Source organism: Equus asinus, chromosome 7, assembly GCF_041296235.1.
Source record: "Equus asinus isolate D_3611 breed Donkey chromosome 7, EquAss-T2T_v2, whole genome shotgun sequence".
Classification (NCBI taxonomy): domain Eukaryota; kingdom Metazoa; phylum Chordata; class Mammalia; order Perissodactyla; family Equidae; genus Equus; species Equus asinus.
In genome coordinates this window covers 57,422,414-57,449,980 of record NC_091796.1, presented here as the reverse complement: position 1 = coordinate 57,449,980, position 27,567 = coordinate 57,422,414, and the positions used below count along the sequence as shown (strand labels likewise).

General features: G+C 37.0%; 1 protein-coding gene across 2 annotated transcripts in view; it reads left to right on the top strand.

Annotated features, from left to right (window-relative positions):
• FAM210A (family with sequence similarity 210 member A) overlaps positions 1-26,270 on the top strand; it is a 30,395-nt gene extending 4,125 nt beyond the window's left edge. For both annotated transcript variants that reach the window (XM_014837315.3, XM_014837317.3), the window contains exons 2-4: positions 14,613-15,114; positions 20,382-20,493; positions 24,139-26,270. In XM_014837315.3, coding sequence (XP_014692801.1) covers positions 14,654-15,114; positions 20,382-20,493; positions 24,139-24,372 — 807 coding nt within the window. In that variant the 5' untranslated portion in view covers positions 14,613-14,653 and the 3' untranslated portion in view covers positions 24,373-26,270. The remainder of the gene's footprint in view (positions 1-14,612; positions 15,115-20,381; positions 20,494-24,138) is intronic.
• Positions 26,271-27,567: the final 1,297 nt, after the last annotated feature.

Here is a 27,567-nt window from a genome sequence, read left to right as displayed (position 1 = left end):
CCCATGAGGAGGTGTGCTACACTCTTAAAAAATTGCATGATTTCTTTTAATTTATAAAGGTAGAAATCTGGGGGATAGGTGTGGGTAATGGTGGAAAGGACATAAAGTTTGATCAGGCCAAATTCATTGATAGAGGACCACTAAGCAGAGATTCTAGATTCACTGTTATAGCCTGAGGGATTAGAAAGGGCTCTAACAGTTTGGCTGGTTGGCTGAAGCATGGACCAAAAGGTGATCTTCGTTAAATAAGTTAAAATGCTAGACCTGCCTTGGTACACTGTAGAGGAAGGGATCCAAAGACTTAGGGAGATTGGAACGGATTTCTCATATAAGACCAGGTCACCCACTCTGCAAGGGTCCGGAGGAGATAGCTTTCACCATGACTATGAGAAAAAAAGTTTGTGAGGAGAGCCCCAGCATCCATGGAAGAGCTCTATGATCACTCTTCTCTGTGGGTCAGAAATTACAGTGGGCCCTGCTGCTGCTGGACTGGGGATCCTTAAATGCAGTGAGGATAATTGGAAATTGGGCAGATATTACAGATACCGATTTTCTTAATGGCATATCTATGTGCCGAAGGAAAGAAGCCAGTGGAGAGGGCAGTTGAAGTACAGGAAAGAGAATAGCAGTAGAAAAATACAAGGAAAATGTGGTTGAGCAGAGTCTTGGAATAGAGAGGAAAGGATAGCTCTAGAACACACGATTGGCCTCTGAATGGAAGTTCATTTTCTGAGGAAGGAGTTAACTGATTCTGAGATGGATGTGGATGCGGGTAACTCTGGAAGAGGGAAGGCTGAAGTTGAGAAAATTCACCTGTAATAAGTTTGGTTCATTTTTAAAGGGAAGTGGGGAATGGTGCCATCTCATAGTTTATTCATTCAACAAATATTTTTTGAGTGCCTCCTTTGTGCGAGCCAGACTTTGTTTTAGGCACCTAGGATGCAGCAGTGAACAAGAAAAAAATCTCTGTCTTTGTGGGACCATAAGTGCTAAACACAGTAAGTAAATTATGTAGGATGGTAGAAGATAAGTGCTAGGAAAAAAGAAACAACAAGATAAGGAAGATTGGGATGTTGGACTGGAAGAGAGGAGGGGAGGATTGGGAGCAATTTTAAATAGCATGGTCAAGGCAGGCCTCATGGAGCAGGTGCTGTTTGAACAGAGGCTTGTAGGAAGTAAAAGAGTTAGCCAAGTGGATAACTGGAGAAAGACTGTTCCTAGCAGAGGGAGCAGCTAATGCACAATTCTTAAAGCAGGAGCCTTTTTAGTATGTTGGAAGAGCTGTAGCAGGGCTACTGTGACTGGAGCAGAGTGAGCAAGAAGACTTGAGAGTAGGTGATGCATTCAGAGAGGGAAAGGGAGATTATGTAAGGCACTGTAAAGACTTATTGTGCTCTTACTCTAAGAGAAATTGGAGAGTTTTAAACAGAAGAGATATGATCTGATGTATATTTTATTGTCAGCTGAAAGTAAAGTATAAGAGACTTGAAGAGATTGGGAAAGGTGTGGAGTGGTCATTGAGAAGAATGGGAGAGGAAGCTGATCAGGAACCATCTTCGCTTGTCACGCAGCATCCAGAGCCTTTGTGAGATAGGGTGATGTGCCATCAATGTATGCTGGTACTAATTTACTACTTTGTGTGGTTCTTGTTAGTGCTCAGCCACTGAGATGTAGTTGTGGGAAAAACAGATGGCTGAACTGGCTCAAGATTAGATTTTGTGGGCTGGTATTGCAGGACAAAGTAGTAATTCAAGTAATGCACTGTAGAATCTAGGCCAGACTGAAACCAGGAGGAGTCGTTAGATTTGAGGGAAAAAAGGGGGTGGGGTAGGGTGGGGCAGGGCCCTAGACTGGAGACCAGAGAGAATAAGGGAGTGGAGGCTGGAAGTAGGAGAGGCCACAGAGAGCAGGAAAGGATAGTTTCAGGATTTCATTTGGAGAGCAGTATCAGATAATTTCAAGGTCAAAGTTATGGCCACTCACGTGAATTGCTAAAGAAGCTGGGATTTTGCATGGTCACCCAAATGGAATAACAAAAGTTTAGATGAAGGAAGAATATGAGCTTGGTTTGCCCAGGTCAATAGATGAGAACATGGAGGGAAACTAGAACTAATTATTGATACAGCATATAAAGTGCTGAATACTTAACATACTTTATCTCATTCAATCATCATAAATACCATATGATAAAAGAGTACTTAGTTAATCCCATTTTGGGGATGAGGGAGAAAAGCTAAATAAAGTAATACCAGAAAGGATTGGAACTCTTATCTTTCTGATTGCAAAGCCTGCATTCTTCCCATTACAATGGCTTGTGATAACAACTGCCAGAGCCAAAAAGAAAGGGAGTGGAAGTGGAACCAGGTGGATTCTGGGCCAGCGTTACCATTACAGACCACCATGGCTTGCTTGCCTTAAGGAATTTATATCCTCTGAAAAGAGATGAAGAGATAAACATTTGTGTAAATGGATAAATTTATGTAGTTATTTTGGAAAAATCATTCATTTTCTTTATAAGTGATACATTTGACATTTAAGACTGCTCTGGAAATCAGTGAATTATTAACAAAATTCCTTGGGAGTTCACTAGGGGACATAATTTAACTTTTTCTGAAGATTAAGGATTTAACAGTGGCTCCATTATTACCAGAACTGTTTATTGGCTCGATTCTGGTATCAGAAAGCTCAAAAGCAGAACAGGATGAAGGAGATGGATTATACAATAGAAATTAAATTGAAGTATCAAATGCATTAGGGAGAAGGAAAGTAACGGCCCAAAAAGTACTACAGATAAACTTGCATGCTTTTACTTTTTCTAAGCAGCAAACTAAATTTGATTTGAAACAGCAGTCAAGATGTGATTAAGAAAGAGATGGAAATGAATAAATTAGAATGGTAATCTGAAAGAAGAAAATTTGAATTTCCTCCTATTTGGTGATAATTGAGAGTTTGTATAATTAGAGGCAGTTCTTTTCTTCAGATCCCTTTTACTGTGTTTCAACCCAGTGAATTCTACGTTTCTTTCTTTCTCATGCCTGTACTTCAGGTTAAGGCCATACTAAATATCAGTTGTGTTTGGCAAGGCCACAGTGTACTTTTTAAAGAAAATTACTTACTAGACTATTTTTTAGAGGAGTTTAGGTTTACAGAAACATGGGGCAGAGACAGTACATAGAATTCCCGTATTATCCCTTGGCCCCTCTATACACAGTTTCCTCTATTATTAACATCTAGTATCAGTGTGGTACATTTGTTAGAACTGGGGAACCGATATCTGTACATTATTACTTAGTTTACATTAGGATTCACTCTTTGTGTTGTACAGTTCTCTGGATTTTGACAAATGTGTAATGACATTTATCCAGCATTACAGTATCACGCGGAATAGTTTCACCGCCCTCAAAATGCCTTGTGCTTTACCTGTTCATCCCTTCCCTCCTCCACCCTGGAGCCCCTGGAAGCCACTGGTGTTTTTACTTACTGTCTTTATAGTGTTGCCTTCTCCAGAATGTCAAATAGTTGGAATCGTACAGCATATAGCCTTTGCAGACTGACTTCGTTTACTTAGCAAGATACATTGAAGATTCCTCCATGTCTTTTCATGACTTGATAACTCATTTCCTTTTATTACTAAGTAATATTCTATTGTAAACCTCAGTTTGCTTATCCATTCACCTATTCAGGCATTTCTTGGTTGCTTCCAGTTTTTGGCAATTGTGAATAAAGCTTCTACAAACATTTGTGTGCAGGTTTTTGTGTAGACATCACTTTTCACCTCATTTGGGTAAGTACCCAGGAGTGCTCTTGCTGGATCATATGGTAAGCCTATTTTTAGCTTTGTAAGCAACAGCCAAACTGTCTTCCAAAGTTACTGTACCATTTCGCATTCCAACTAGCAGTGAATGAGAGTTCCTGTTGCTCCACATACTCACCAATATTTGGCACTGTCGGTGTTTTGGATGTTAGTCATTCTAATAAGTGTATAGTGGTATCTCGTTGTTTTAGTTTGTAACTCTGGTAACATCTGATGTTGAGCATCGTTTCTTTTTCTTGATATATAATTGAATATAACATTATACTAGTTTCAGGTCTGCAGCATAATGATTCAGTGTTGGTACACCTTGCGAAATGATCACCACAGTAAGTCTAGTTAACGTCCATCACTACTCGTAGTCACAAATTTTTTTTTCTTGTGATGAGAACTTTTAAGATTTATTCTGTTAGCAACTTGCACATATAAGTATGGTATTATTAACTATAATCACCATGCTGTATATCACATCCCCGAGACTTTTTTTATTTTATAACTGAAAGTTTGTACCTTTCACGCTCATTTTGCTGTCTTCCCCGCCCCCCACCTCTGGCAATCGCCAGTCTGTTCTCTGTACCTATGGGTTCAGGTGTGTTTTTTTTTAGATTCCATATATAAGTAGATTACACAGTATTTGTCTTTTCCTGTCTTATTTCACTTAGCATAATCCCTTCAAGATCCATTCATGTTGTTGCAAATGGCAAGATTTCCTTCTTTTTATGGCTGAGTAATATTCCATCGTGTGTGTGTAATATACCCCATGTTCTTTATCCATTCATCCATTGATGGACTCATTTTCTTTATCCATTCATCCACTGATGGACACTTAGGTGACTTCTGTGTCTTGGCTATTGTAAATAATGCTGTACTGAATGTGGGGGTACATATATCTTTTTGAGTTGTTTTTTTATTCCTTTCAGATAAATACCCAGAAGTGGAATTGCTGGATTATATGGTAGTTCTATTTTTAAGTTTTTGAGGAATCTCCTGTTTTCTATAGTGGCTGCACCAATTTACATTCCCACCAACAGTGCACAAGTGTTCTCTTTTCTCCACGTCCTTACCAACACTTGTTATTTCTTGTCTTTTTGATAATAGCCACTCTAACAGGTGTGATGACTTGAGCATCTTTTCATATGCTTGTTGACTGTCTGTGTATCTTCTTTAGTGAGGTGTCTGTCCAGATCTTTAGCCCATTTTCTCCAGATCTTTAGCCCATTTTGTAATTGAGTTGTGTTCTTATTGTTGAGTTTAAAGAGTTCTTCGTATACTTTAGATACAAGTCTTTTATCTAATATGTGTTGTAAAAATATTTTTCTCCCAGTGTGTGGCTTGTCTTTTCATTGTCTTAACCATGTCTTTCATAGAGTGTGAGTTTTTGATTTTAATGAAGTACACCTTACCAATATTTTCTCTTGATCATGCTGTTTGATGGTGTATCTAAAAAGTCATTGCCAAACCCAAGGTCACTTAGATTTTCTGCTAGAAATTTTATAGTTTTGTATTTTACATTTAGGCCTGTGATCCATTTTGAGGAAAATTTTGTCAAAGGTATAAGGTCTGTGTCTAAAAAAACCACAAAAACCTGATTTCATAGATACAGAGAACAGATTGGTAGTAGCCAGATGAGACGGGGAGGGGAAATGGCAAAAATGAGTGGGAAGGGTACAAACTTTCCTGTATAAAACAAGTAAGACTCATTTTTTTGCATATGGACATCTCTGTGTTCCAGCACCATTTGTTGGAAAGACTACCCTTTCTCCATTGAATTTCTTTGCGCCTTTGCCAAGGATCAGTTCACTGTATTTGTGTGCATCTCTTTCTGGACACTATCTGTTCCATTGATCTGTCTCTTCTTTTTCCAATACTACACTGTCTTGATTATTGTAGCTTTACAGTAAGTTTTAAAGTCAGGTACTGTCAGTCCTCCAGCTTTGTCTTTAAGTATTCCATTCGCTGTTCTTGGTATTTTCCTTTCCATATAAATTTTAGAATCAGGTTGTCTATATTTACAAAATAGCTTGCTAGAATTTTGATTGGGATTGTGATGTGGAATCTGTAGATCATATTGGCAAAAATTGACATCTTAACAATATTGAGTCTTCCTAACCATGAACTTAGAATCTCTCTCCATTTATTTAGATCTTTGATTTCTTTCACCAGTGTCTTATAGTTTTTCCTCATATAGATCTTGTACCTGTTTTGTTAGATTTATACCTGGGGTCTTTTTTAGTTTGTTTTGGTTTTTCTTGGTGCTTTTATAAATGGTATTGTGTGTGGGTTTTTTTTTAATTTCAAATTACTATATTTCATTGCTGGTATTTACAAAGGTAATTGACTTGGACCTGAGCTAACATCTCTTGACAATCTTTCTCTTTTTGCTTGGGGAAGATTATCCCTGAGCTAACATCTGTGCCAGTTTTCCTCTATTTTGTATGTGGGATGCCGCCAAAACATGGCTTGATGAGTGGTGTGTAGGTCCGTGCCCAGGATTCAAACCCATGAACCCCAGGCCGCTGAAGCAGAGCGTGTGAACTTAACTACTGTGCCACCAGGCTGGCCCCAGTAATTAACTTTTATATATTGACTTGTATCCTGTAACCTTGCTAAACTTGCTTGTTAGTTCCAGAAGTCTTTTTGTGGATTCTTTGGAACATTCTACGTAGTCAGTCATGCCATCTACAAATAAGACAGTTTTATTTTTTCCTTTCCAATCTGTGTACTTTTTTGTTTTATTGCACTAGCTAGAACATGCTGTATGCTGTTGAATAGGAGTGATGAGAAAGGACATCCTTGCCTTGTTCCCAGGCTTAGGAGGAAAGTGTCCACAGTCTCTCATTGTTAAGTATCGATTAGCTGTAGATTTGTCATGGATGTTCTTCATCAGGTTGAAGAAGTTCCCCTTTACTCTTAGTTTGCTGAGAGTGTTTAAAATCATGAATGGGTGTTGGATTTTCTCAAATGCTTTTGCTGCATCAATTCATGTGATCATATGATTTTTCTTTAGCTTGTTGATATGATGGGTTACTTTCATTGATTTTCGGATATTGGACTCCTCTTTGCATATCTGGATTAAATCCCATTTGGTTGGGGCATATGATTTTTTTAAACATTGTCGGATTGGATTTGCTGTTATTTTGTTGAAGGATTTTTACATCTATGTTCATGAGAGATATTGGTGTGTAGTTTTCCTTTCTTGGATATCTTTATCTGGTTTTCATGTTAGAGTAATGCTGGCCTCATAGAATGAGTTAGGAAGTCTTCCTTCTGCTTCCATTTTGTGGAAGAGATTGTGGAGTGTTGGTATTATTTCTCCCTTAAATGTTTGGTAGAATTCACTAGTGAAACATCTGTGCCTGGTGCTTTCTTTTTTTGAAAGGTTATTAATTATCATTTCAATTTTTAATAGATAGAGGGCTATTCAGGTCATCAATATCTTCTTGTATGAGTTTTGGTAGTTTATGTTTTTCGAGGAGTTGGTCCTTTTCATCTGTTACCATATTTGTGGGCATAGAGTTGTTCATAGGATACTTTTATTACTTTTTTAGTGTCTTTGGGAATCAGTAGTCATGATTCTTATTTCATTTCTGATATTGGTAATATATATTTTCTCTGTTGGTTAGCCTAGCTGGAGATTTATCAATTTTACTGATATTTTTCAGAGAACCAGATTTAGATTTTGTTATATTTTCTGTTGTTTTCTTTTTTGATTTCATTGATTTTTTTCCTCTGATTTTTATCTTTTTTTTCCTGCTTGCTTTAAGGTTTATATTACTCTTCTTTTTCTAGTTTCCTAAGGCAGAAGCTTAGCTAATTGAGTTTAGATCATTTTTGTTCCCTAATATGTGCATTCAGTGCTGTAAATTTCCCTGTGAGCACTGCTTTGTTGCATCCCACAAGTTTTGATAAATTGTGTTTTCATTTGCTTCAAAATATTTTTTTGAACTTTTTAGACTTCTTTGACTTCTGGATTATTAGAAGCGTGTTGTTTAATTTCCATATATTTAGAGGTTTTCCTAAATAGCTTTCCTAAATATTTTTCTGTTAATGACTTCTGGTTTAATTCCATTATAATCCAAGAACACATTCTGCATGATTTCTGTTCTTTTACTTTGTTCACGTATATTTTATGGCCCAGGATGTGGTCTATTTTGTGGAAAGTTCTTTATAAGCTTGAGTAGAATGTATATTCTGCTGTTGCTGAATAGAGTATTCTATAAATGTCAATTAGATCGAGTTGATTAATAGTGTTGTTTAGTTCAACTATATCCTTACTGATTTTCTGTGTGTTGGATCTATCAGGTACTGACAGGGGTATTGAAGTCTCCAATTATAATAGTGGATATATCTGTTTCTTCCTGTCAGCTTTTGCCTTGTGTACTTTGCTCCTCTCTTGTTAGGTACATACATGTTTAGGGTTATTATGTTCTCTTTACATTATCATTACATTATTGTTATGAAATAATCCTCTTTTTCACTGATAATCAAGGAAGTTCTGAAGTCTACTTTGTCTGAAATTGGTATAGTTACTCCAGCTATTTTTTTTTTTAATTAGTATTAATGTGGTGTATCTTTCTCCATCCCTTGACTTGTAACTTATTTGAGTCTTTATATTTAAAATGGATGTTTTTTAGACAACATCTAGTTGGCCCTATTTTTTTTTAGTCCACTCTGACAATCTATCTTTTAATTGGCATGTTTAGACAATTCACTTTTAAGGTTATTTTTACATTTTTGGATTAATATCTACCATGTTTGTAAGTGTTTTTTATTCATTGCCATTTGTCCTTTGTTTCTTTTTCCCTCTCTTTTTCAGCCTTCTCTGATTTTAATTGATCATTTTATATGATTCTATTTTATTTCCACTTTCAGTGTACCAATTGTACTTTTTAAAATAAATTTTCTAATGGCTTTCCTAGAGTTCATAATATACATTTTTATCTAATCTAAGTCCACTTTCAAATAACACTATAATACTTCATGTATTGTTGTAAGTACCTTATCAGAGTGTTCTCAGTTCCTCCCTCTCATTCTTTGTGACAGCACTGTCTTTCATTTCACTTATTCATGTGCTATTAATCATATAATACATCATCATTATTATTACTTCAGACATATACCTTTTAGATCAATTAAGAATAAAAAAGATTTTATTTTGCCTTTATTGATTCCTTCTCTGATTCTCTTCTTTTCTTTATGTAGATCTGAGTTTAATTATTTCCTTCTTGAAGGGCAAGTCTACTGACAGGCAATGAATTCCTTCAATTTTTTCTTTGTCTGACTTATCAGACTTTAGTCTTTATTTCTTTTCCACCTTTGATGGATAATTTTGCTGGATATAGAATTCTAGTTTGGTGGTTTTTCTTTAAGCACTTTAAATGTTTACTTTAGTCTCTTTTGCGTGGATTCTGATGAGAAGTTGGCTCAAACCCTTATGTGTTTTCCCTTATAAGTAAGGTATTTTTTCCCATCTAGCTTCTTTCAACATTTTGTCTTTGGTTTTCTGCAGCTTGAACATGATATGCCTGGATATGGATTTTAGATATTTATTTTGCTTAGTGTTCTCTGAGCTTCCTGGACCTGTGGTTTGGTGTTTGTTAGTAATTTTTGAAAATTCTCAAACTTTATATTACTTCAGATATTTTTTCTGCTCCTTTCTCTGTTTTTTCTCCTTTTGGCATTTCTATTATGTGTGTTACGCCTTTTGAAATTGTCCCATAGTGCTTGGATGTTTTGTTCTGTTTTTTTTTTTGTTTTATTTTTTGTTGGCTCTTTCTCTGTTCCTCCCTCCCTCTGTCCTGCATTTCAGTTAGATTTGTTTCTACTGACCTCTCTTCAGGCTCACTGATTCTGTCCTTGGCTGTGTTGAGTGTGAGTCGAGTCTGGCTTTGCCACGAGCCCATTGAAGGCCTTCTTGATTTCTGTTACGGTTTTTTATTTGGTAGATTCTTTCTTAGAATTTCGATTCTGCTTACATTGCATGTTGTTTACTTTTTTCCATTTGCACTTTTAATATACTAATCATAATTATTTTAAATTCCCTTTAAAAGACAATGTTAATTTTTGTCAGTCCCCAAAACTTCGCAAAAGGTACTACCTTGATTTCAGAAGTCATTTGTTAGAGATAAATTGAGTCTTTTGAAAACTGACAAATTGTTGACATTCACTGAACTGAATTTTACTGAGCACCCACTAGATGCCAGGTTTTGCACTAGTCCCTGTAACTAGCAGGTATAAAGACAAACTTCTTGCCCTCCAGAAACAGAATCCACAGAGAAAAGAAAATTCCAATATCTGATAAATTTTCAGTGGAGTTTCTTATCCAGATTGTGAGATTCAGGGACTTCAGAAGGAATTAGTGCCTGTGTTGTGACTTACAGGAAAATGGCAATTAAATGAAGTAGGACGGTCATGTACAGAGAATTTGTCTACTTTGTGATTGTGTTTTCACAGTTAGAGCTTCTGTGGGTGTGCCCTGTGGGCTGCAGGAGGTGGGAGCAAACCAGAAGGTCCATTCCTCTCAGTCTTGCTTTAACCTGAGCAATTTTGCTTTGTTTATGTTCTTTATTGGACTTCCAAATAAGATTTTGTTTAACAGAAGAGTTTTTCGAATTCACACAATTGAGAACCAAATCTTGCTATTGCCAGTTGTTGTTTCAACTCTATATAACTTTTTGGTCAATGTCTTTTCATTTTTTATAAAAGAATGTAGTATAAATTCGTTAATTCCTTGTCCACTCACTTGGACAAGCAGTATTTCTAGTGCTGCCTGAATGTCTTAGGCTTCTAGGTTGTGAGGAATGCAAATGTGTTCATATAATCTTGAGCAGCTTGGGTTTGGTAAGGATCTAGAGGGAAGAAAGGAAATCTCATGAACTAACTTATTTGGCTTTATGGAACTGGAATTTCAGGATATAGCTGCTGTAGAATCCCAACAGCACTCTAATATTTGCTTTCTCACTGGCACTTGTTCCAATCCATCCTACACTCCCCTCTGTTCCTTTAACTCAACTTCTCTTTTTTTGATTCCCACTGCGTCCTTATTGCTTTACTCTTGACCGCTGTCTTCACTCTCCTCCTCTCTGCATCGTGACTACTACATGAGAGGCTCCTAACTTTCACATATGTGTTTTACTGCTTCCTCATGCCTGGTCTTGGGCCTGTCTCTAGGACACTGGGTATTATTGGATTGATTAGCTACAATTTCATAAACTAAGCTAAACTTCATGATTTTAAAAGTTTATTATTGAAATTACTGTGTTTCATTGGAAGAAATTCAAGATTAAGTTGTTCATCACTGCAGTTCTGCATTTGTACCAGACGTATTTTAGGGGTCTCTTAGTTCATAATTTCTTCATGTCCACTCATCTGTTTGTCCAGATGTAGCTGAGTTGAGCTGGGTAGGGTTTATGAGAAATGGCACCTCCATCATTGACCAATAACCAAAAACTTGTATCTTTAATTGAAAAGATGAGCAGACTAGTAAAAATCCAGAAATGGAAGCTGCCAGTGAGTTGAGACCATTATACATAAGTACTAGCCGTGAGACAAAATAGTTCCTACTTTGCTTTGTTTTTTTTTGTTCCTGAAGCCTATCATTCTAGAATAGTTGTGATACTTACTGTACATCCCCTCTGCTTTTACTTGCACTCATCTGGAGTGGGTTTGTTCTTTGAAATCTAGTGAGTGTTATTGTGTATGTCATCACTATTGTGATTGATTACCTTTGGAAGTCTAGAGCTGCACTGTCAGATATTGTAGCCATTACCCACGTGTGGCCATTTAAATTTAAATTAATTTAATTTTGGTTTTCAGTTTAAAATTTAAGACTCATTTCTTGGGCTCTATGTTTCCTTAGGGAACTTTTACCATACATCTTGGTCTCCTGAAAATTGTCACTGTCTCTTTGTTCTAGAAGTGGCCTTCTAGCTTAGTGACCCAGCATGGGCCTGTGATGAAACTAGGTTTGAATCCCAGCTGCTTTGCTCAACAGTTGATTGACATTGGGCAAGTTATTTTCTCTGTCCGTGCTTTGGTGTCCTCAGATACACAATAATGACAATAGTCCCTCCTTCATAGGGTTGTTATAAGGATAATATGAGTTAATACATGTAAAGTGTTTACAAAACACCTACCACATAGTGGGGGCTCAAAAACATCTTCCCATTATGATGATGGTGATGAATGATACCTTTGCCTATGCTGCCTCTGGCACTGAAGCGATTTGCTGGACCTGGAGAGATGACCCCCAAATTCATATTGTCGGATGGGACCTGGCTGCAGGAGATTCTGATTTATTAGGTCTAGGTGGACACCAGGAATCTGTATTTTCAGACCACCTCCACTCCTGTGCAGCGTCTCCAACCCCCTGTGATTCTGATATACAGCCAGGTTTGGCTGACACTAGCCCAGAGATTTCTCAGGGAATAAAGGTAAATCTTAGCTCAAGAGGTAGTACAGAGATGACCCTTGAAAAAACCTGCTAAGTCAAAGAGGCCAATCACAAAAGACCACATACTGTGATTCCATTTGTATGAAATGTCTGGAATAGACAAATATAGAGAGATAGGAAGTAGACTAGTGGTTGCCTGGGGCTGGGAGGGTGAGGAGAATGGTGAGTGACTGCTAATGGATATGGGATTTCTTTTGGGGGTAATGAAAATGTTCTAAACTTAGGTTGTGGTGATGGTTGCACAACTGTGAACATACTAAAAACCATTGAATTCTACATCTTAAATGAATTAATTGTATAGTATGTGAATTACATCTCAATAAAGATGTTTTTAGAAACAGGCAATAAGAAGTGGAGAGGATAAAGATAGTTTTTAAAAATGGGAGGGTGTAGTTGGGGAAACCAGGGGAAAGGGTACAAACTGGAAACTTAGAAAGATACCTTTTTTTTTAAAAAAAAATCCTTTTTCTTTTATTCATATGCACGAACACATAATAATCCAGTGATCTGAAAGTTAGACTTATGGGAACTTCAACTTCTGGAAAACTGCCCTGTAAAGGAAGTAAGTTTAAAAGAAAAAAAGAAAGCCTTTTGCGTTCAGAAAACCCACCTGCACTAAAGCCATGGACAGGAATCATTCAAAGATAATGGCGCTAGAGAAAAGCCTCAGAATAAATCCAACCAAAGTAGAGACCAAAACTGTAAAGTAAAAGGTACAAAAGGAATTTTTTTTGTATGAAAAATGAAGCTGAACTTTATATTTGACAAATTTTAGTTTATAATTCCAACTGAGCTAATTCTTAGAATAAACAACCAATTGGTGATTTTTCCCCTTGACATACGAGTAGCATAGATTTATAGATAAAGATATAGATTGTAATAATATATCTTTTACTTAATGTCTGATTTTCACAGCAAATAGTAAGTCAGTTTTGTAAAAATAATTAAGGGCCTAATCATTTTTCTCTCTGGCCTTAGTCATTTAATATTTAAATCACTCTTTATTTGAAGCACTTGCCCGTATCCCTGTAGCTTTTCTCTTTGGTTGTTAACTGGTCTGATTTTCAGATTGTTACTTGTCATTGACTTTGCTTTTGATTATAGCAATCTCCAGTATCACTTTTAAAGGCTTCCTGGGAGCCTGTTTGTCTTGCAAGATTTGCAGTTTAAATTAACTTACTTGCATTGTGTTGTTGGATTATCTGTGAGACCCTGGTAGAAGCTGCTGTTAATTATTAATTAGGGAGGGTATGAGTCAAGGGATTAATTTTATAGGGCGACAGTTCATTAGTGGATGTTTTTATATGGTGACAGTCAACTTTGTACTCAGATAATGTTCATGTAAAATGGAGTATCTGTATTTATCGGAGTGCTAATTTACTGGGGTGCTATAACTCAAATCTTGTTGACTCTTATTTAGCATACAATTTAAAAAATAAGATTATTCTCAACATATTAGAAGTACTAAGAAACTGGTGCGAGGCAGGGTGGAGATTGGGGGTCAGGTGGCACTACTTGATGCCGAGAGAAGGAAACTGATTTGCTCTGTAGGAATGCATAATCTAATTGTCTTTTACCAGTAGGGAAATGTATGTCTAGAGAGGTAATTTGCTCAAAATAATACCACTTACCACTATTAACTCTAATGGTTCCATCTTATGCTTAAGTCTGTGTTCTTTTAAAATTATGTTCTACTGTCCTTCTGACAAAAAGTTTCAGATATCTGGAAAAGTCTCTCTCTCTTCTCACCAACCAATAATGTGTGATTTACAGGTTTATGTAATTTAGTCTAAAGGCATTATAGAATAAATGAATACTGATATCAACTATTCATCAGACCTTAACATTTGTAATAATAACTAACACTTACAAAAGCAGGTTTACATCAGAAATTTCCTGTAATTCGTGTAACAACCCTCTGAAGTAATCCTCATTTTACTAGTGGACTTGGGCTAGGAGTCTAAAAGGGAATTGCATGGAATTGTCCCCCAAACATTAGGGCCCAGGTCTTTTGCTTCCAGATCTTATGATTTTTTCCATTATGTTACACTGTTTCTTTGTAGAGTAGCAGAAGCCCTACAGACACCCCTTTTGTAGTAATACAGTAGCCTCAAAACACTACTCTCCATGCTGTTCGCTGGACTTGTTTACTATATCCTATATTTAAATGATGTGTTTTAATGAAATTTTAAAATTGAGCTATGTTAGAACAGTATTCCTTAATATTAATTTCTGTGGATTTGGTAGTAATATCTGTCCTTTTACTTCCTAATAGTTAATGATTTATTTTTAGGGGGTTGGTTTAAAATGGAAATCTATACATAATCTAATTTTTTTTTTTAAATCCAGTCTCTGTAGAAGCTGAAATCCATCGGTCACCATTCTTCAAAATGCAATGGAATGTATCAAGGACTGTACTCCAGGTGGCACATAGGACATGCACGGAACCACATAAAGCCGGTCTTTTTGGACACTGTCAAAACATAAAGGGACCATTACTTTTGTATAAAACTGAATCCAGAGTAGTTTTGGTACAGGGCCCTCAAACACAATGGCTGCACTTACCTGCTGCCCAGTGTGTTGCAAAGGAAAGGAAGCCATTTGATGCTCATCCACCTCAACCGGGGATCCTGCACCATAAACAGTGGGAACAAGATATTTTATCCAAGAGGGTTATATCATCCAATGCCACATCCCCCAAAAAGGAAGAACCTGATCCTTTACAAGACAAATCTATTAGTCTTTACCAACGATTTAAGAAAACATTTAGACAATATGGAAAAGTTTTGATTCCAGTGCACCTAATAACTTCTTGTGTTTGGTTTGGAACATTTTATTATGCAGCCATAAAGTAAGTTTTTGCTTGGTTGAGTACCTTTCCCTGTTTTACCAGAATGTTAATCTTAATTGTGCTAATGAAAGCCTTAAATAGTTTTTTAAATGCTTTGTCTTTAACTGATAGTGGGTGACTACTTTTCGTAGCTGTTTTTCATGTTACAGTAGTAATAGCTGACATACTGTGCACAGCAGGTATTATGCTAAATTTTTTAACTGTGTCTTCTCATTTGATCCTCAGCACCCATGTGAAGCAGTAGTGCAGTCATTCCTATTTTATTGAGAAAACAGATTAAGCAAGAGTAAGTCAAAATAACTTACCTTTTCCCAAAATAACTCGGAGTCGGACTTCAAAGCCCATGCTCTTAATCACCGTGCTAATCTCCTAGCAACATTTAGGATGGCAGAGAAATAGTGTCAGATTTCAGAAACTTGACAGCACTGTGAGCTCCGTACTTACATATTTCTTAAAGTATTCACAAAAGTCAAAAGATATCTATTATTTTGCCATGTGTATGATTTTGGTGGGAAATTAGTAAGATGTTTTTCCAAAGCCTGGTTAACGTCTGTGCTAAACACAAAAATGAGCAAATGGAAGACTGTTTTAATGTTACTCACGTCTGATAAATGTCAAGGTAAGGTCTGTTGTTCTGATTAGAAGTTAATTTGTTGTACACTTAAAAATTTGTTAAGATGGTAGATCTCATGTTAGGTGTTCTTAAAACTTTTTTTAAAACGTTAATTTGGTGGGCCTAGCCTCAAGATATTGTAAAACATAGAATTTCTAAATTTCCCTTTCTTATTAAGTACTGTTGCTTTCTTTTAAGGTAAGTTATCTTATTCACATTGTTTTAGAAGCAGGAGTACACTGAGAAATAGCTGCTCCGTGATTTCTGGTTTGTTTCCACTGCTAGCAGAGCCGAGTGCGTGCCTGCGCGTGCCTGTTGCCTTGGAACTGCTGTGTGGGCTCTCCTTGTGGTGGTCTGGGCGTGACCGGCCGGGAGCTCGTTGTCCTGAGGCCATGAGAAGGCACATCGTAGACCACTTTGATGTCTTAGTAAACTCTCCCAGGGGCTTTAGAACTATTTTATACTTTCCAAAAGTTCACTGATTTTCAGTGGTTCACTTTGGGTATATTTAATGGTTTCATGTTAAGGTATTAATAAAATATGGTAGTTTCACATATAAAGCTCACTCCTTGGAAAAAGCTTATTATTTACTAAATTAAAAGATAATGGAATGGAGACTGTACTTATTCCTGGGAAATATGGGATTAGAGATGTTTCTTTACCAAGGTTCTGAAAGGATTTTTTACCTTGTGTAAATTGGTGCTGTTCTGTTTCTCTTCATATCTTTCTTTCTGTTATGTTCCTGTTATTCAGTTATATCCTCCTTCATTATGTATCATTATTTTCTTTCTCCAAGAATTGTTCCTTTCTTTGCACAAGGTCCTTGTATGTACACTTTATGGAATTATCTTTTTGTTTATTAATGGTATTTTCCAGACATGTATAATATGTATAGAAGTCTTCAAAACTGTCCTTAGTTTTTTAACAGAGCATAAAATCGCATGCCATTTTGAATAAAAATCATTATAGACATTCAGTTCTTCTATTTAATTAATGACTTTCTACATATTAAATTTTCTTTTTTGAGGCATTGAGGATTTTTCTGATTCAGTATTGTGGAGGATGACATGAGTAATATTTGTTTCTTCTCCCTCCTTAGGTTGTCCTTAATAAGCATTGAACCTCCTGGCCTTAGAGGGAGAAATCTAAGTTTTTAATTCATTGAATATGAGATTCTCATTTGGACTATTAAAAAGAGTACTTTTGTTCCTTTCACTTTTTCTTGCCTTCTTTAGTAAGAGTTCTATAACTAAAAAAACAGACTCCCACATAACCTACTGATATTAATTATATTTAAGATTTTTTCAGTGCTGTCTGGTACCTGAGGCAGTTGTGGTGACATTCTGCCATACCCTTGAAATGCATCTTTTTAGTTTTATCCTTCTCGTTCTGCGGAATGCTTGTGTGTAAACATGGTGGTAAGACTACCCACTTTAAAATCATATCCCTTATCCACTGCAACTTGCCTTTTCGCTGTTTGTCAGCATGGGAATTTGGGTGCCAGACCCATCACTGCTGTCCAGCTGTCACTACTGGTCTAGTTCTGTTATGGCATCACATAGCTAATTTATATTGTGCAGGTTGTGTTGCTTCCTAGAATAATCCTTGAAAGTTGATTTGTTCTAAGTGAAGATCTTATCACAAGTAATACTTAGAAAATTAGGATTTAGGATATTTTCGTATGGCAGTGTATCTTTTACTATGAGGTGATTTTATTGGAAAATTGAATTGTATTAAATACAGATTTTCAATTCAACTGACAAGAAGCTGGCTTTATTTTATTTGGTTTTACCCGGAGAAAGTTCTCTCTTACTTGCTTGTTGCCTACTTACTATTAAAAGAAAGGGGAAAAAATAGTTTGTACCTTGAAGGATAGGCACTTGCCATCACACTGCATTGCTGCCCAGTGTTTGTTTTAGTCACTCTGACAACCAGCATTACTCCCCTTCTAGGCACTGTAGAGCAAACTGCCATTCTGTATTTAGTTAACTCAGCAGTAAAGATCACACACTTTTGAAATACTTTATTTCAGGGAGATCTAAATTGTGCATGCTGATAGATTTTTATTTTAAACTAAGCTTTGTTGTCACTTCTGTCTGGCAAAAGCTTGCAGAGATCTTCTTCTAACCAGAAGTGCTCTGTTTGATCAAATGTAGCTCTGTGATGATAGTTTTTTCCCTACATTTAGCTGCCTCTTAGTTTGGGCCTCACGTTCCTAAAGTTACAGATCCACTGTGAGGCAAAATCTTGACTTATTTTTACGTATAGTAGTATACTTTATCTGGATTGTGGACATGCTTTTGCCCTTGTATGTTTCTACATCAGCTGAAACATCCTCAAAGCTGGTGGTTTGTGAAGCACAGATTTCAGTCAGACTACAGGAACTTCAGAGTGAAAAGTGACAAGTGTCTGTTACTGTTTGAATCAGACCCTCATTAACGCTTCATATTTAGCAGTTCCAAAGAAAATGAAAGTTATTTTTATTTTTAAAAAAATCAATTCATCAAGTCAGTATTTTAGAAATAAGTGGAACCAGGTGCTTTATTTTACAAAGGGTACTTGTGCAAGTTGTCTGAGGTAATTATTGTTTGATCTTTATCATGGTTTGTTGTTGATTTTTGCTGAGGAAAATTGGCCCTGAGCTAACATCTGTTGCCAATCTTCCTCTTTATGCTTAAAGAAGATTGTCACTGAGCTAACATCTGTGGCAATCTTCCCCCATTTCGTATGTGGGATGCCGCCACAGCATGGCTTGATGAGCAGTCTGTAGATCTGCACCCAGGATCTGAACTCGCGAACCCCAGGCTGCTGAAGCAGAGCATGTGAACTTTACTAGACCACCAGGCCGGCCCATGATAGTTTTTTGAAAATCACTCAGTTTTGTCTGCCATTTGATTAAATAATTGTCTTTTTTCCCCCTCCTGATTGCTGTTAAATATGTAGATTTTACATACTGGTCTTAGTCTGAACTAGGAAGTGATTAATGAAATAATATTGTATTGGTACTATAAAATATAATTAGCATGTTGTGGTGGCATGTTACCGTACACGGTGACTTGATTAGATCCATAGAATAGCTAAATCTTTGCAGTACAGAGTCTTGCTTTAATAGGATTCTGTTATCTAAGAAACCAGATTGGACTTGCAGTGGATTTTTTAGTTTAACTCTTTAAAGTTTCCTTCAGTTATCTGATTTTCTCTTGTTGTAGATGGTAGATAATTTCCTTGATGATGATCAGCCATATCTATTGAGAGTAGTTCCTGATTTCTTAGTATTGTAGTGAAATCAGAGAAGGGGACAACTTTTTCCCAATTAATCAAATTATTTTTTAATATAAAAAATAAATTAGGAGTTTACAACTACCATAATAATAATGGATCCAGGCAATTCCCTTAATTAGAAAGAAAAAGAGTACCTGTACAGTGGAGCAACCTGTGGACCCTGCCTTAACCAAGAGTCACAGTTACTCACACTGATGATGGAACAAACTGACATTATGTAGCCATGGTGTGATGCACTGAGATGGAGACAGGATCAACTGTGCAGTTTTCCTGTTGAGAAATATTTAACCTGAATCTAATCATAAGGAAACAAGCAGATAAATCCAAATTGAGGGATATTCCACCATGCAACTGGCCTGGAAGCTTCAAAAGTACCAAACATCAAGAAAGACTTCTGCCTTTCTCCTCAACAGAAAGTGTTGGGGAGCAATTCTAGAGAAAAGGAGACTAGAGACATGACAAGATAGTAATGAGGGACATATTGGGACAATTCAGGACATTTTAATATTAAATAGTATATGTATTATTGTATTAACTATGTCCTGTTTATATGTTAAATTTCCTGAATGTGATTATTATATTATGTTTATGTAGGTGCAGGGCAGAACAAGAGCCTTGTTTTGATTTAGGGGTGAAGGGTCACAATATCTGAAAAACAACAGACAGTGAGAGAGCGAGAAAGCCAGTGTAGCAAAATGTTGGTAATCAGGGAAACTAAAAGTAAGTTAGGGGTTAACAGCTCAGATTAGAGACATTCTCTGCCTTCTCTCCCTGCCTCTAAAAATGTGTTGCCATTTATTGTAATTGCCTCTTTACTTGCCTTTTAAGTCTGATAATAGAATAGAAGCATCCTTTTAGAAAAATTAAAGTTTTCATCAAACCCATAGAGTCATTTATTCTTTGCGTAATAACACAATAAATGATATTATAATATCACTTGCTTTAACAATAACAATGTAGTGTGACATGTAGTTTTAGAGGTAAAAATCTTAGGCCTTCAAGTTTGAGTTGGAGCATTCTAGGGAAGTGGTGTTTGGTTGAGGAAACTAAGATCAGGTAAATGATTCTCATCTTTTTTTCCTCTTAGGTTACTTAAAGCTATTAATTTTGCTCTGATAAATGATTCTGTTTTTCTAAATATGTTAATCAGGTATGTCCATGTGCAGAAGCAAAGCAGAAGTTGTAAATAGTAAGATACAGGACGATATTGATGTTTGTGTATATATTGTTCTTTAGAGTGAAATTAAAGTGCTTGATAATGAAGAATCAACTTTTAAACAAAATTTGGTCTTGGTGTTTTTAGATAATCTTTTGAAAATATTTATCCCTAAAAGTTTGTATATATATAAATTACTTTCTGTTTCTTTCTTAGGGGAGTGAATGTCGTTCCTTTTCTAGAACTTATTGGGTTACCTGACAGCATAGTAAACATTCTGAAAAATTCTCAGAGTGGAAATGCACTAACAGCATATGCCTTGTTTAAGGTAGGTACTGTTATAAATAGATGGCACCTCACACTTAACTGATGACCTGCTTAGTTCCCTATAAAACTCCCTGTTAGCTTCCAGTAGTTATCTTTTGTAACTTAAAATATTGTATTTCGTCTCTTATATGTCTCATGACTAATGTAGAGTTAAAATTCTTAAGTGTAAATAAAATGATGGTTTAGGCAGAAGTGCCTTGAAAATAGGTAGATGATTCATAACCTGCTGTGATCAAATGTGAGACTTCTGAATTTCCAGGGTAGAAGTCATCTTTTTGACATTTCTCCTCTTGATGGTATATTAATTTTCCTGTTCTGAGATCCACATGCCACCTGACTTGTTAGTGAAATTTAGCATTTATTTTACTGTTTATGATATAGTTCATCTTGTTAATTCATAAAATTGTTTTACCTGATAAACTTCAGGCTTAGTTGTTAGATGTTATGTTTCATTTTAGAAGTTCATAGTCTGTTGTCTGGCTTCAGACAGTGCCTTCTTTATAAATAGATGGTTTCTACACTTAAGGGTCTTTATTTTGGGAGAGGAGACTCATTGTAAATTGTGCTTCAGCCGTATTAATCTCATTTTTCCCAATTGATAAATAATTATGAGCTTCCATGTAGTTTCATCCTAAGGAAGAAAAAACAACTAGAAAACATTTGGAAACTAGATGTTATTTCATTTTTCTTCTGTTATATAAAAATACTTACAATTATGGTTTTATAGTAGTACTCAAAGTAACATTGTTTTATTCTGTTGGCCTCATTAGACTCCTCTGAAATCTTGGGAGATTGCTTCCTTTATTATAATTTTGGCTAGAGGGCTAAAGCTTAATTGCTGAGTTTTTCAACATTAAAACTTATTAAATTCGTAAATTATCAAGTTTCTAGTTATTATGGGTGTAATTTAACCTTAGTAAATCAGACTATTATGGTGATGATTTCAACCATTTCCCTGTGTATAATTGCCCCATATCCCGTGCCCCCGTAACGTGTGGAGCTCTTGTAGTTCATATCACAGGGGCTGTGTTAGGTTTTTTTAATGTTTGTTTTCCTTACTTAATTATGCGCCTAGGACTTCAGAATCATGTCTTCATTTTCTTTGTATTTTCACTATGCCTGGTATTGTGCATTGTAGGCAAATCAATGCTCAGTGCATGTTTATTGCATTGGAATTGAAACAGGAAGCTTTACCTGTAGGTAGATTAGTGTCAGCAGTGTTTGTTCCCTCTCACTGTCCCCCTGTGAGGTGGGAAATGTGGAGGGGGGTCTCCTGGGTATTTTCTGTAACCTACAGTTTGTCAAGTAGAGCAACAAACACTGGGATTTATTGCTGCAATCAGGCAAAGCCCCAAAAAGAGGTGGCAAAGATGAGAGAAAAATAACCGGTGAGTATGACCTTGTGGCATTGGCTGGGGTGTGCTCGTTAACCCCCTTGCACTGTCCTTGAAAGGCGCCATTGTTGGAGTTGAAAAAAATTTGTTGAGGCCCTACTGTGTGCCAAGTGCTATTCTAGGTCTTGGGAGTACTGTAATTAAATCAAACAGTACAAAATCCTGCCCTCATGGAGCTTATATTCTAGTGGCTGGAGGCAGACAAAGACAGTAAAGTTAAAAAACAATACACACCCACACGAAGGAAAGTGCTAAGAAGAAAGAACAGACCAGTCACGGGGGGTATGTTTGCATTGTTGTTTTGTTTTGTTTCAGAGGAAAGATTGCAAGCAGGTGAGAGAGTTGCTTAGGCAGCTGTGTGGGAGAAGAGCATTCCAAGCAGGAGAAACCCAAGTGCAAGGTCCTAAAGCTGTAGGATAGCTGGAGTGTTTGAGGGAACAGCGAGGAGTGAGTGTGGCTGGAGTGAGTGAGCACGCAGATAGGCAACAGAGTGGCCAGATTGGGGTGACCTTCCAGGCCATTGTGAGCATTCTGGCTTTTGTTCTGAGGAGATGGAAAGACACTGGGCAGTTCTGAGCATCTGACTTGTATTTTAACAGAATCACTTTGGCTGCTGTACTGAGAACAGTCCAGAACAGGGCAACAGTAGACGCCCAGAGACCTGGCAGGAGGTTATCGCAGTGGTCTGGGTGAGAGCCAGCAGCGACTAGGACCAAGGTGGTGGCAGGAATGGCAGGAAGAAGTAGGTGGATTCTGGATATATTTTGAAGATGGAGCTGATGAGATTTTCTAATGGATTAAATGTGAATTATGTAGGAGAAAGGAGGAGGCAAAGCTGTCTTATAGTATGGTTTTTGGCCCAAGCAACTGAGGAAGAGAGTCACCATTTTCTGAGGTGCAGACAACTTTGAGAGGAGCAGGCTTGGTGTGGGACCATTGAACATCAAGAGGTCAGTTTGAACAAATGGCATTTTGAGATTGTATTAGACATGCAGGTGGAAATGAGTAGGTGGTTGTGTATACTGGAACTTAGGGGAAAGGCTCAGTCTGGAAATCTAAATTTAAGAATTCTCAGTGTATAGATGGCACTACAGATATGAAACTGGAGAGTACCGCCAAGGGAGTGAGGTAGGTGGAGAGGAGAAGGGGTCCAAGGGTTGAATACTGTCCCACCATCTTCGGAGGTAGCCAACCGGAGGAGGAATCAGCAAGGAGGACTGGAAAAGGGGCAGCCTGTGAGACAGAAGGAAACCAGGGAGGTGGGGTCTGGTGGCCAAGCCAAGGAAGCGCTCCCCTCCGAGGAGCAGAAAAAGCGGACTCAGATGGTTCTGTTGGCTCAGGGGCTTCCACGGCGACTGTGAGGAAAGCAGTTTTTGTGAAGAGTGGGCGGTGGGGGCGGCGTGGCGCTGCTGAAAACTTGGTTTGATAAATTCAGGAGAAAATGAGGAGGGCAATTGGAGATTGAGAGCACAGGCAGCTCTTTCAAAGGGTTTTTGGTGCATGGCACACCTACAGTTATGACTGAATTTTAAAACAAAAGCCTCAGAATGTGATGCAGCCTCTCTCTGCTTTTAGATTCTCTTTGTACCAGTTCATCTGCTATTTAGTTTGGTCCCTAAATCTCTGGTAAGAGTTAAACCTGTGCAAATCTGCAACCTTGTACAGTTTTACCACTTTTTGGCCTCATAGACGTTGCTGGTTGGGATTCTGGACCCAGGGTGGATTGTAATGAGAAAGTGGCATAAAGCCTGGAAAAGACAAAGGAATGAGATTTGGAAGTGAAACTAAATTCAGTGAAGAATAACCACTTGGCCCATGCTTGCCTCTCACCATTTGAAGTGCTTTGTTTCCAGTTCAGCTCTGGGTATACAATGGCTGCAGGTCAGCAGCGTTTTTAAGGAATGGAAACGTGTGCCTTTGTTGTTGGTAGTGGTCGTGACCCCTTGTTCCGATTTCCTGGTGAACCTGCCTCGTCAAGGTGACACACTTGGTTACAGACTTCAGTGCCACAACTGCAAATATTCTGTAATCCTGGGTCAGTGTCTGAGTGACAGATATTTATAAGATGAGTTCACAGAGGAAGCATCCCTTGTTAGACAGGAAAACCATACGGGATGTAACTATATTAGCCTTGTGAAGCAGTAAAGTAATTTGTACTATTTGGTTATTACCAAGAATTTTAATTTCAAATCATTTCTGCTTGAGCCAATAGTTCTTATCAGGTGTTGATCTCCCTCTGCTGTTTTCTTCAGATCGCAACCCCTGCCCGGTATACGGTGACTTTGGGAGGAACCTCCTTCACTGTGAAGTATTTGCGCAGTCGTGGCTACATGTCGACACCGCCTCCTGTTAAGGACTATCTACAGGACAGGATGGAAGAGACAAAGGAGCTTCTCACAGAGAAAATGGAAGAAACGAAGGATAGACTCACTGAAAAATTACAAGAAACCAAAGAAAAAGTTTCTTTTAAGAAAAAAGTGGAATAGGGTGCCTTGTATAACAGGTTATAGACAGTTCCTGCACTCTAACCCTTCGGAGACTGTGGACAAAGATACATGGCTCCTGATTATTTTTTGGTTAGTTGCCTAAATATACCAGTTCTCTGAGGGTTAAAGAACTAAGATACCTTTTTAACATTAAATATCACTAGAAAAATCAGTGTTTTTTGAAAAGAAAAAATGAACCCAGTATGAGAATTTCACATCAATAGCAGCATTAGGCAGTAGTTATGCTTTACGAGTCAGCGCTCTTACTCAGGGTCGGGAGAAGCAGAATCGTACTGTGCTTTGTTGCAGCTCTAATTTATGCAGATGAGGCCGTTGACACCTTGAGTAACTGAGGTGGCCCACAGGAGGGTCTTCATCTTTACGTTATTCACTGAGGTTTTAACTATATTCAGTTCTCACTGTGGAGACAAACTGATCATCAAAACTACCTGTGAATAAGAGGATATTTAAGTCTTACGAGAAAAAACAATTACGTACCAGTTAAAATAGAGACTTTATATGAAGAAAGCTGAAAAAAGTGTAAACAAGATGTATTGGTTATATGTAAATGAAAAAATTGACCCTTTAAAAATGATTTTTACCTGAAGCTTGTCATAATCAAGATTTTTAAAGCAAATATATATGGCTATAGTACCTTTTCACTTAGAATATAAAACTCTACTGTGAATCATTTATGGCCTCTTCAACTAATCTTTCAGAGGAAAAGTGAAAATCATTATACCTTAAATTTGTTGTTGAAGTCAGACATTCTTGAGCAGTGACTCAGGCTTGTGGTTCTCAAGCAGACCCAGGTTTGGGAGGATGGAAAATGGCATCAGGCTGTCAGGGAGCTGATTCCCAAGGTCTTCCTTCCACAGTTAATGTTGATTTCCTTGTGGAGTAAATTTTTAAATTGTAGCTGCTGCTTTTTCCCTTATATTGAAACATCCTTGCTTGAGTGTTTTACTTGAACTTTTTCTATAGCAAAGCTATCTTAAATTATCTGCTTGCCATGAAATTCAGCCACTGTTGGGTACGAAAGTTGCCGTGATTGTGTGGGTGTGTTAAGGATGTGTGTGCCTTGTTTCCTTTGGCTCTAATTGCTTTGACTTCAATTCTAACCCTGAATAGGTGTTCAGAAGAGACAATGGACTCTTTCTAGGTTGTCGTTCTTGCGAGTGATCTGATAAAGCAGGAGAATGTCAGAGGGTCTGCCAGCAACAGTTCTGCAGGACTTTTCTATTGAATACTTAGTTTGGTCAAATTTAGAGACTACTTTAAAGGGAAAAAATGTTTACGATTGCTACGTCTGCTACACGTCTAGTCATTACATTGTAACACTGGGTAGAATCTTGTCTTTTTGGATGTGGGGCAGAGCAGGGAGGTGACAGCTGCTGCTGTGCCACATGCAGTCTTTATCGGGCAGAATGGTTTGTCTCCTGATACAGAGTTGAAATCACAGTGTGATTTCAAGTTGACAGCACATTCTCAAATCTAAAACATCTTGCATGTTTTAGCTTATTAAATAATTCACATTTTTGCAGATATTAAATGCCAAGATATTAATAAATTTCTTGTTAATTTCTTTTTTTTGACCAACTTGAGAGTATGCCTGTGTTGTAAAATCTTGTGTTATGTGGAACTCTTTCTTCTAAAACAGTTTCCTTTTACTTTTCATATTGCACAGAGCATATTTTCCAATGGGGATAAATTGTGAGTTCTTAGAAGTACTAATAATCCTGAGACTAAGATTTGCTTTTCCTGAGTATCTGCCGTTTGTTCAGTCCCTTTGAGTTTTGTTGCCATTCAGTTTCATAATTGTGTTGTGTTACCAGTTATGGAAAGTGAGATGCTGATGAGTGCTTTGAAATTCTCTAGTAAAAAATTCTCTGAAGATGTGAGAAGTTTCTTTTGTCTTTATTTGGCATCAGGAACATTTCTATCATGTCAAATGCTGTTGCCTAGCGTATTGCTAACCTGGTCCTTAAGGCAAGCTGCAAATAGCTTAAAAGAGGACATCTATAATATATTATTTGGAAAATTAATAGCAGGCTAACAGAATATTTTAATGTGTATCAAGTTAAATTATCAAGAGATGTATATATAGTAAATACAGTTTGCTATATATAATAAACTGTTTCATTTACAGTAAACCTTATGCTTTGGATTGATTCACCCGTAACTTCTGTGGGCCGTGGGGCAGGCAGCCCACGTCTCATTGCAGGTCTGCATTTCAGTAAGATGTGTTGACAGGGTGAAGGGGCAGCTGTGACTGAGATTTAACCTATATGAAATGGATGAAAAGGGTTTACTCAGGAAATTAACAATTAAAGATAGATTAGGTAAGAGACTTAGATTATTCAAGAATAATAGCAAAACCAACCTTTTTAAAAAAGTACCAAAAAATGTCTTTTACTGAAACAACCTTTTGCATACAAGAGATTGCTGTTTACAGATTTCAACAAAGGAGGAAAAGAATGCATATTTTGAGATTATCTTCCTCCGCCTAGTGAAAATAATAAAATTATGCCTTCAAATATAATCCTCAGTTTATTCGTTGTTATAGAATCTGCCCCCATTTATTTACAAATGAAAGGTAGTACTATGGTCTTTTATGCTCCAGGATGAAATGGAGCTATTGGCTATCTTATTTCAATAATTTTAGAAGATAATTCCAGAAATCTTAAAAATCTTAACAGTTTGAGTAGAAGAGGTATTTGAGGAAAAGAAACAAGTTGTGCATTACACATCTAGTTTTTCCTTTCTTCTTTGCACGGGGTTCAGTCCGTTTTCAGGATTTCTTAACCAGTTCAATCACTGTAAACAAGGCCACTGTAGAAGATGGTGATGAAGCGGACAGGAGGTTATTTTAGCAAACGATGCAGAAAATGTGTCTTTCCTAATATTTTGAAAAGATATCACTTGTATAAAATCTATTTGTGAGATAAACATTTCTGAATTACTTAAGGATTCTTTCTGAAAAGTACTTTGCTTGGTAATGTAGACATATTTCTTCTGTTGGCTACAGTTCAGTTTTTGAAATGGAGACCTTCATTTATTTCAGATTTTCAAAATTGAGTCCCCATAAGAAAGGCCTAATCTAAAATAGAGTAAATGTTACCAAAGTTGATTTGAAGTATTTTTCAGTATTAAAAGCTTACTAAGTAATTGACTGTCCATGCCGTGTGGTCTACA